The sequence below is a fragment of the Silurus meridionalis genome, chromosome 12, assembly GCF_014805685.1.
Source record: "Silurus meridionalis isolate SWU-2019-XX chromosome 12, ASM1480568v1, whole genome shotgun sequence".
In the NCBI taxonomy this organism is placed as follows: Eukaryota; Metazoa; Chordata; class Actinopteri; order Siluriformes; family Siluridae; genus Silurus; species Silurus meridionalis.
Genome location: NC_060895.1, coordinates 8,883,904 through 8,894,514, shown reverse-complemented (window position 1 = coordinate 8,894,514; position 10,611 = coordinate 8,883,904). Strand labels below are relative to the sequence as shown.

The window sequence follows — 10,611 nt, the reverse complement described above, 5'->3', positions numbered from 1 at the left end:
TCATAGTCATAATCCAGTGACAGGTTTAATTCATGCATGGTGCAAACAATACAGACAGGACAAAAACAACAGAAACATAGATGAAAACCAGAAAAGCAGTCACAATAAATGGTTTGGTATTAAAAACAAAACAAAACAACTGAGCATTACTTTACAAAAGCACATTTTTCGCTCTTATATGACTAATAATCAGTTATTGGTGCATAGTAATCAGGTGAATGTCAAAGTTTTTTAATTAAAGTTGTATGAATGCAGTGGGGGGAAAAAAAAGAAAAGTATTTTCAGAATCAGAAAGAGCTTTGTTGCCAAGTATGTTTGCACTTACATGGAATTTGTTTTGCTGACAATAGCTTCCAGTTGCACATTTTAAAAAATAAAATAGAAATAAAAGAGCAAGATAAATAAAAAGAATAAAAGTTATTGCACATTTTTTTTTATAGTATTATTGCACAAAATATACCGATTTAGATTAGTAAAAGGGATATTGTACATACAGGTGCATCTCAATAAATTAGAATATAATAGTTCATTTATTTTAGTAATTCAATACAAAAAGTGAAACTCTTATACTATATAGATTCATCACACACAGACTGGTATATTTCAAGTGTTTATTTCTTTTAATTTTGATTATTATGGCTTACAGCTAATGAAAACCCCAAATTCAGTATTTTAGAAAATTAGAATATTACTTAAGATCAATTAAAATAATATAAAAAAAAAAAAGGTAGCTCTTCTATGTTGTTGGGTCTGGTGTCTCATATGTTCCTCTTTACAACACCCCAACTCCATGGGGTTAAGGTCGGGCGGGTTTTCTGGCCAATCAAGCACATGAATACTGTAGTCTTTAAACTAGGTATTAGTACTTTTGGCAGTGTGGGCAGGTGCCAAGTCCTGTTGGAAATTGAAATCAGCATCTCCATAAAGCTGGTCAGCAGAGGGAAGCATAAAGTGCTCTGAAACTTCCTAGTTGATGGCTGTGCTGACCTTGGACCTGATTAAACACAGTGGACCAACACCAGCAGATGACATGACTCTCCAAACCACCACTGACTGTGCAAACTTTACACTGGACCTCAAGCAACTTGGATTCTGTGCCTCTCCTCTCTTATTCCAGACTGTGGGACTTTGATTTCCAAATGGAATTCAAAATCTTTGGCCTATTGAAAAACAATCCAGTCCTTTTTGTCCTTTGCCCAGGTAAGACACCTCTGATGTTGTCTCTGGTTCAGGGGTGCGACAGTTGTAGCCCATGGATACGTCTGTGAGTGGTGTCTCTTGAAACACTGACTCCAGCTGCAGTCCACTCTTTGTGAATCTCCCCCAAATTCTAGAATAGGCTTCGTTTTAACCTTTTTCTACCACAGTTTTTCCTTCAATTCAACTTTCCATGAATGTGCTTGGATACAGCACTCCATGAAAAGCCAGCTTCTTTTGTGTCTTACCCTCTATGTGCAGGGTTTCAATGATCGTCTTCTGGACAACTGTCAAGTCAGCAGTCTTCCCCCATGATTGTGTAGCCTAAACCAGACTGAGACACCATTTAAAGGCTCAGTAAACCTGTGCAGGTGTTTCCAATGAGTCTCCAATATGAACTTTTTCACAATATTCTAATTTTCAGAGATACTTAATTTGGGGTTTTTTATTAGCTGTAAGCCATAATCATCAAAATTAAAAGAAATTAACACTTGAAATATATCAGTCTGTGTGTGATGAATCTATATAGTATACGAGTTTCACTTTTTGTATTGAATTACTAAATCAACTTTTTATTGATATTCCAATTTATTGAGATGCACCTGTATGCTTTCTTTGCACAATGGGGAGAGCATTTAAGTGTTTATGAGATGGATTGCCTGGGAGAAGAAATTTTTCTTGGTGATCTGTAGTGTCGGCCAAATGGCAAAAGTAAAAAAAACATTTAGCTTGGATGTGAGTGATCCAGGGTGATTTTCTTGACCCTTTTTCTTACTCTGGATGTGTAGAGTGGGCAGGGGAGCACCAATAATCCTTTCAGCTGTTTGACCCATCCTCTGTAGTCTTCTGATGTCTAAATTTGTAGCTCAGCCAATCCGGACAGTTTTGGAGTAGTTTCGAAGTGAACGTGACAGACTCGCAGAGACATGGTGGTTCCCAGGACCTGCATGACTCCACTGCTGCCACAGTGCTGTTCATGATGGTGAGTGGAGGGAGTGCAGGGGGGTTTCTCCTGAAATCCAAAATCATCTCTACTGTTTTGAGCATGGTAATCTCCAGGTTGTTTTGAACCTCGCTTCTGTATGCAGACTTCTCACCCTCATCAATGACTGTAGTGTTATCTGCAAACTTCAGGAGCTTGACAGAGCGGTTTGTAGGGGTGCAGTCATTGGTGTACAGGGAAAAGAGCAGGGGGAAGAGAACACATCCCTGCGGGGCACCAATGCTAAAGGTATGGCTGTTTGACATGTAATTCCCCAGTCTCACTAGCTGCTGCCTATCTGTCAGAAAGCTGGTGATCCACTGACAGGTAGAGATGGGAACGGAAAGCTGGGTTAGTTTGATCTAGAGGAGTATTGGGATGATAGTGTTTGAAGGCCGAACTGAGTCCATGAACAGGATCCCCTTAAGGATTTGTCCAGATGAAGTGAAGGATGAAGTGCAGTCCCATGTTCACCGCATCATCCACATACCTGTTTGCTCGGTAAGCAAACTGCAGGGTGTCCAGGAAGGGTCCATTGATGTCCTTCATATAAGCCAACACTAGTCTCTCAAATGACTTTATGACCACAGATGTTAGGGCAATAGGTTTGTAGTCGTTATGTCCAGTGATTTTTGTTTTTTTGGGATGGGAATGATGGAGGAATGTTTAAAGCAGGCAGGCACTTCACACAATTCCAGTGATCTGTAAAGAGCTGTGAAAAGATGAATGCCAGCTAGTGTGCACAGGTTCTTTCGACAGGTTGGTGAAACTCTATCTGGTGCTTTCTTTCTTTCTTCCTCTTTCAAGCACTAACAATAAGTGGTCATAGCACTGCAAGCATATATTGATGAATTTACTGTTTTTACTATCCTACCTACTGGAGAGGTTGAAGAACTTTAAATTAACCTATACTCTCGGGGGTAATCCTATAGTACTATTTCTGCAGGTCTGGCTGAGTATAAGGCTGATACTGTTATTAGGAAATCCCACCCTCAATGTTCTGGTACAGGTTTAGGTTTAAGGTAAGATTTGCATCAAATCTAAAAAGATTTTATATGCTGGCCATGCCATGAACACTTGTGGTAATCTGAATGCACCATTCAGTTGTCTGGTGGCCTTAGAGTGTCACCATGGCTGGCATCGCTGATTGTGATCTGCATGTGCAATCCTGTGATTGGCCCTGATATATTGTTCCACTTAGCTGGCAGCGCAGTCAAAGATGCAACCACAGAACAATAATCTTATTCTTATTTAATAAAATGTTAATGCATTTATCCCTCATACTGAAAACAAATAATTATATGGGATTTACTACAAATAAAAAAATACATTTAAACAGGTTAAAGATCCAGAAAGAATAAATCCAGAACATTTAATTTTTTTTACAAAGTATTTTTACATTACTTTTTTTTTCTGAAATACTTTTTTTCAGAGTTTAAGAAAGATCTTCATGGTTTGAGCTGTGGTTAAAGCCACCTTCATAAAGATATAGTTTACATGGGTTTTAGTGGCCTGCTATAGAGTTCTGACCTCAACACTAATAAACACCTTTGAAATGATTTGGAATGCTGATTGCACCCCAGTACCTGACTTTACTAAAGCCCTTGTGGCTGATGAGCACAAATCTCCCCAAGCACAATCCAAAACCTAGTGGAACATCTTCCTAGAAGAATGAAGTTCTTATAAATGCAAATGCGGACTAAATGTGGGCTGGGATGTTTAAAAAGCACATACATTTTAGTCAGGTTTTCACAAATTTTTACAGTTTTAATTGTTTGCACCATTTTGGAATAGAATTTGTATTTGTTTGTTTGTTTGTTTTAATGCTATACATTTGTTGAGGGTAAAGCAAATGCAAAAACAGACACAACCTAAATTTAAGTACATGATTTGATATATGGAATAATGATTTATTCATAATATTATGTTAAATAAAGAAACTAATGGCTAAAACAAGCATCTAGTAGCAGTTATTAAGAGTCCTGTATTGAGTATTGAGTTCTGTCCATGCTATTAAATCAGCAGGTTTCCCCCCTCTTAGCTCACATGACTTGAAATTGTTCACTATAACATAGAACAGATTTTCTCATTTGAGAAGGCACGACACTATTCAAGGTAGAACGTTACATTCAACCCATTATTAATGTCAAGGTTTTTCATCAATTGTATGATACTGTGGAACAATAAAAACCAAAAAAGACACAGATGCTATCAATAAAGAGTCTTTTTTTCCTTTAGATTGATATTTCAAATCAAATAAAAAAAATTAATTTACAATTAATATAACATATCATATATAAAATCCATTTTCAAAAAAAATAATAATTATTTTTCTTTTTTTGCTTGAACTATTTAGTCAAAAACAACAAAAAAATTAAACTGAATGATTTAGAAGGTGTTATGGCGAAACGGATTGTGTGTCCTTTTGGACTTGACCACAAGATGGCTCACTTGTGTGTGAAACATGATCCAGTGAGCAGTAATATTTCCACCATTCAAGAGTGCAACACATTTCCAAATTAATAATTGATTTAGTGATCTGGAACCAAGTGTGTAGTAACAATGGCAAAATAAACCTGGTGACTCAGATCCCTAACAATCATTGTCATGAATAAGACACTCCAGCCATGTACTGAGAACTTCCAACATGCCTCCTTCAGTAACATCATTTGGTATTTAATGCAAAAGCTGATCTTGTTGATAGGTTCTTCAAAAAGGAATTGTTGTGTTCATATACCATGTTACCCTGGTTCTAGATTCTACCTGGGGTTTTGGATAAAACCTTCCTGAGCAAAGGTGTCAACTGGGACAAACCCTATGTAGTCGTCTGCTTTAGTAGCCTGTTGGCCACAGGATTAGTGATGTGCATTGGAGGGAAGATATTTGAGTTACTGTAGACTTCCAGTCAGACTGACAACTCACTGTTGTATGTAAGTGGAGACTGTTGTGTCCAGCAGGTCAGCAGTTTCTGAACTACTCTAACCAGTCTGCCTGACATTAAATACTAGGCCAAGGTTGAAGGTACTGAGGGCACTTTCCCACCACATTTTGTGTTTTTTGATGTGTGCATTTACTGATAATCTTGGATTTCACATCCAATCATGAATTGTGTGGCTACCAGATGATTGGTTGGCTGGATAATGACATAAATGTGTGGAGAGGCAAGTATTTCTATTTAGAAGTTGATTAGCTGAATGAATAAGGACAAATGGTTAGAGAGACAAGTATTTAGATTTAGAAGCTGTTTGGATGATTGCATTATTAAATGACGAGCCAAGTATTGCTATTTAGAAGCTGATTGGATGAATGAATGTGGAAATAAATGAGTGAAGAGACAAGTGGAGAGAAAAGTAATTCTATTTTAAAGCTGATTGGATGAATGAATGTGGAAATGAATGAGTGGAGAGACAAGTGGAGAGACAAGTCATTCTATTTACAAGCTGATTGGATGAATGAATGTGGAAATAAATGAGTGGAGAGACAAGTCATTCTATTTACAAGCTGATTGGATGAATGAATGTTTAAATAAATGAGTGGAGAGACAAGTGGAGAGACAAGTCATTCTATTTAGAAGCTGATTGAATGAATGAATGTTGAAATAAATGAGTGGAGAGACAAGTGGAGAGACAGGTCATTCTATTTAGAAGCTGATTGGCTGATGATTGGAGAGACAAATAGTCAAGTTAAGTAGGCTTTATTGTCATTTCAACCATATACAGTGCAGTACACGGTGAAACAAAACAACGTTTTCCCAGGACCTACAGCAAACAACATACATGAACAAAAAGATGCACAAGGAACACAGAAGTACACGTAACTCTATACTAACAAAAACAAAGTACACATGTGCAACATTTAGTGCAAAAAAAAGGGGGGGGGGGGGGGGGACAAGAGACAACATGAGGAAAAACAGTAACACAGTAGTGGCAACCAGTACAGTACAGAAAGTTGTGCAAAAAGGATTGTCCATATACAATAAAATATAAAGACATGTACATGTACATTTGGTTGGATGTGAACTTTCGGCTCAACTTTATATTAAACAGTAATGACTTAATGAATGATGACAAATGAATGAAGAGTATTCCGCTTTAAAAGCTGATTGGATGATAACAAAAAATATAATTATTATTTGGAAGCCATATTTGTAGACATAGAAACATGCAGCAGTGTAGGAACTTTTGCTCAGTCAGTGATGTGAGTGGGAAGTGAAGGTTACTCCGTGTTGGCTACAGAAGTGCGAATGTAGCAGAAATTGCTGCAAAGGTATTAATACTGACTGTGACAGAAAGGTGTCGGAACACAATGCATTACTGTCTGTGTGTGTCTGTGTGTGTGTGTGTGTGTGTGTAGGGGGGTGCGTCGCCTCGTGCACTAGGACAGCTGCCAGCTCATGACGTAACGCAAACCTGTCCCGACGACGTTACGTGCACGCGCACGCGCGATATCGGCGCGCAAACTCCGTTCCCCGCGCGCTTGGACACGCCCACCGCGCGCGCGCACGCACGCACACCAGAACGGGCGGCTCGAACGGAGGGGAAGTTTTCAGCTTCTCGTGCGTTCGTGAGCCGCTGAAAAAAACATTACGCATAAAATAATTATGACGAAGGAAAGACACTGTGTGATTTCTTAAAAAGATTAAGAAAACAAAGGCAAGCGGACGATCGGGGATAATATGGCACCACTGTCAGGTGAGTTGATCTTTATTAGGTGCGTTTACATTTATGGGATTTGTCGCATGCCAAGGGCCTTGCTCAAGGGCCCCACACTGATGGTGCTGGGATTTTAAATTACGACCCTTTGATTTAAATCTTAACCACTGAGCTTAACACTGATTCCATATACACACTATACATTGTCGTTTTGGCATTTGCATTCCATACAGCTTCATATTATATCTCATAACCAGCTGTTGACAAACACCATGGGACGTCTAGGATGGTCACAGCTGTAAACAAAATAGATTTTCTTTTTTTTTATCACACCTTATTAATTTACTTAAGCTCTACGGTGAGCTGAATTAGTTCTATTTGAGTTTATTCATTCTCAATAAATGCTTTATTATGGGCAGGGCTCAAGGTGGGAATACAACCTGGATAGGATGCTCATTCACACCTATGCAATGTTTTCCGATGGTCGAAGGAAACTGGAGAACCTGGAGGAAACCCACATAGACACAAAATCCACTTAGTCTTAAAAAATCACTCTCAAGACCAGTCAAGATGAAAAACTGCCAGGTGGCCACACTTGCATCCCAGCATGCCACTGCCCATTGTTTCACCTAGATGTAATTTTTCAACAATGAAAATAAGCTTTTTTGATTAATACTTGTGGTATTACTATGTAGATCTAAAAAAGTATTATAAAAGCTTGTGGTCTTTGTACACCTTTATCTCCAGGAAGCATACAAACGGGATCTCTGAATGTGTTAATTACAAACGCAACCAAGCAACCTTAATGCAAGGTTGCCAGATCCTTCTGAGAATTTTCAGCACATTGCATGGTACATAGCGAGCTGAACATCGATGTCAACAGTGGATCCTTGTTAGGAATATGCAAAAGTCAACACTGGTCCCTGTGTGTCTACTGCTCTTTAGATAAGCATTTACTCCCCTTTAATGTCTCAGATTTACCTTGTTATTTGCATATGTCCAAAGTTTAAAGGAGCATATTATGGCACAAAGGTTATTTATTTAAAACAAATAATCTTATTAGTTGTTCAAATATTCACCCTCATAGTAAAATCAATATTAGCTGAAAGTCTTCTGGGAATGGATCCTGATCAATTTTGGCATTCTGTTTGGAGACTCCTAGCAAACAGCCCTTTTCAGTTTTGTATTCTGAATCAGATTTGAGGCTTTGACTTGAACTTTGCTAACATGTTTAGGTTCTGGGTCCAGGATTGGCAGATCTTCTTGACTTATTAATAATAACCCAATTTACATCAGTTTCACTTTCATCTACACTTCAAATGAATTTGGAATTGTTCAAGCAGTGTATCCTTATATTATAGTATATTATACTAATCTACATTACAGTGTTGCATGCAGTAACATGTCAATATGCAGACACTGACATATCTTCTAGTACGTCAATAGTTATCTAATCCATGACCAATAATAGTTGTTGATGTATTAGAACTGTACGTCTAAGCAAGCCCAGAAGGCCTGGAGTAAAGTTTATTTCATATAAAATGACTCTACAGATGGTTCCATCTGAAGCATCTCAGCGGTGGGTACAACTTATTCTTCAGTGTATGAAGATGTAGAGGAGGAAGTCCTGTCGCTTAGCAACCAAACATTCATCAACTTCCATAGAATCCCATACTACGATGACAGATGCATCTCTTCCCCCCAACCATGAAGCAGCATGAAGATCCCTCTGGATTATTAAAAGCTCTTCAGCAGAGTTTAATGCGGAAATCCGAAATGAATGTTTATTGTAATGAAAATGTATTCGTAGGTATAAATGTATGAATGTTTTTACTGAGGCTACATGTAGAAATGACTAAAGGAAGACTGCAGTGTGTTTAATGCTTCTTTTAGCTGCTATATTTATGTAATTCCGCAGTGTATTGCAGCCTATGCACTTAAAAAGCCCAACATGCTATTTCACACATGATGTTTTGTTCTTGTGCATGTATATTGTAATATAGAGCCAACAGTCAGATCCAACAAGGGATCTTATCAAACACAGGGATAGACAGCCTGCTATACAGATTTATGAATGTATATCAATCACCAAATACACCAGGAGCAAGTGATGTGATCTCATGCAGAGATGCAGGCCACAGTGATGTAAGGGTTAATCCTGTTTACTGATGCATGTTCTCTCTAGGTCAATTTATATTATTATGTAATATTGAATGATGTCTGAGGTTTTTAGCGAATTGAAAGCAAACCTAACTGAGTTCTCTTATCGATGGATGCTGTAATAATCTAAAATTGTTATACACGTGTTATTAATTGAACCATTTTAAACCAGACAAGAGAACAAAATTGAAATACATAACATACGAAAGGAACACACTTCAAGTAATATCTCTGAGGCACTTTATGTTCCACAAAAAAGTTTTCATTCATAAAAATAGATATATATTGGCAAACTGCATACTTTAAAATAGTAAAGTAAGAATAAACACTTTAGGGCATACTGTTATTGGAAATCAATCAACGATGGGGTGGTAACAATAAAATCTGCTACACATCAGACTTCATTGCACCACCCTGTCATTGATCATTTCCTTATAACAGCTTGTTATTCTTTCTTTTATATTTTTTTATAATACAGTCCTTAATTTTTAGTATGAGACACTTTGGGTAGTACTGAGGGCATTTATTCGATCATTATAGCAGTATGTTGTTGATATAGTGTTAAACAAAGGAAAATAAAATGAGTTCAGTTGTGTGCAGGCAAACTGGAAAACTTGTTAACAATTAGGAATGTATATTAGTAGATTTAGTAACGTGTTGTAGAGACGTTTTTGTGCACGCTGGCGTATTTTGCTACAACGCAAAAGCAAAATATACCTCCCACTACAATAAAGGTTCTGCTATACCTCCTGCATGCCACAGCTCATCGCGGGTTAATGTCTAGCCATTTCGCTAGCCAAGGTTGAAGCTTTTATTCCGAACAGAGCACCAATCTTCTCCCCTCCCTCCCCCCGACAGACAGGCAGCTGCTGAGGTGAGGCAGGATCATGGAGGCAGGCAGCGGTGCTGCTGCAGCACCGCACAACACGGCTCACACACCTCCAGGAGACATGGCAATTCCTGATCCCCTCCATGGGTGAGTTGTAGTTTGCCTTGCCATAGCGTTTAAAGCCTGAGACCCGTCTTCAGTTTGCGTTGTGGCAGATTATGATTAGTCATGCTGTTTAATGTGTGTGTGTGTGTCGATGTGTGTATGTGTGTGAGCAGGATTTTAAAGGGCTAGCTCAAATATCCTGCTCAAATCCCTGTATATCTTGAAAGACGTGGCAATAACTGCATGCTGTGAATGAGAGCTTATATAGGTCACTGCATTCTGTTTGTATAGGCATGTCAAGAGCGGATTAGTGGCTTCTCCTCTCCTGTACAATTGCAGCAGCGATTGTCGATATAGATGAGACATGTGTGGAAGTCACATGAAAGACGTTCAGAACGTTCAGAAAGAATCCAGATTTTTCCCCCCACAGTATAAATTTCAGATAATTTTAGACGTACCTATTTTGTACTGTAGATTGCTGCATTTTTTTGTTGTTTATTATTATTATTTTTTTACAACAGAACACTTTTCCCCTCTCTAGGGACCAGAAACTCTCCCCAACTCCCATTGTTTCAACTTTAAATCTCTCCTTTCACCTTGAGTGTGCACAATAAAAAGGCTCCCCAGTCCCCAAAGCTACCTGGAGTCACCTTACCTGCCCAACACAGCTACTCAGATTTCAATCA

At 38.3% G+C, this 10,611-nt stretch overlaps 1 protein-coding gene across 2 annotated transcripts in view; it reads left to right on the top strand.

The window, feature by feature from the left end:
* The first annotated feature begins 6,703 nt into the window (after positions 1-6,703).
* arhgap32a (Rho GTPase activating protein 32a) overlaps positions 6,704-10,611 on the top strand; it is a 34,816-nt gene continuing 30,908 nt past the window's right edge. The window contains exons 1-2 of one of the 2 annotated variants that reach the window (XM_046862747.1): positions 6,704-6,870; positions 9,854-9,967. In XM_046862747.1, coding sequence (XP_046718703.1) covers positions 9,879-9,967 — 89 coding nt within the window. In that variant the 5' untranslated portion in view covers positions 6,704-6,870; positions 9,854-9,878. Of the gene's footprint in view, positions 6,871-9,849; positions 9,968-10,611 lie in introns of both variants that reach the window. The other variant, XM_046862746.1, reaches the window with a different exon arrangement.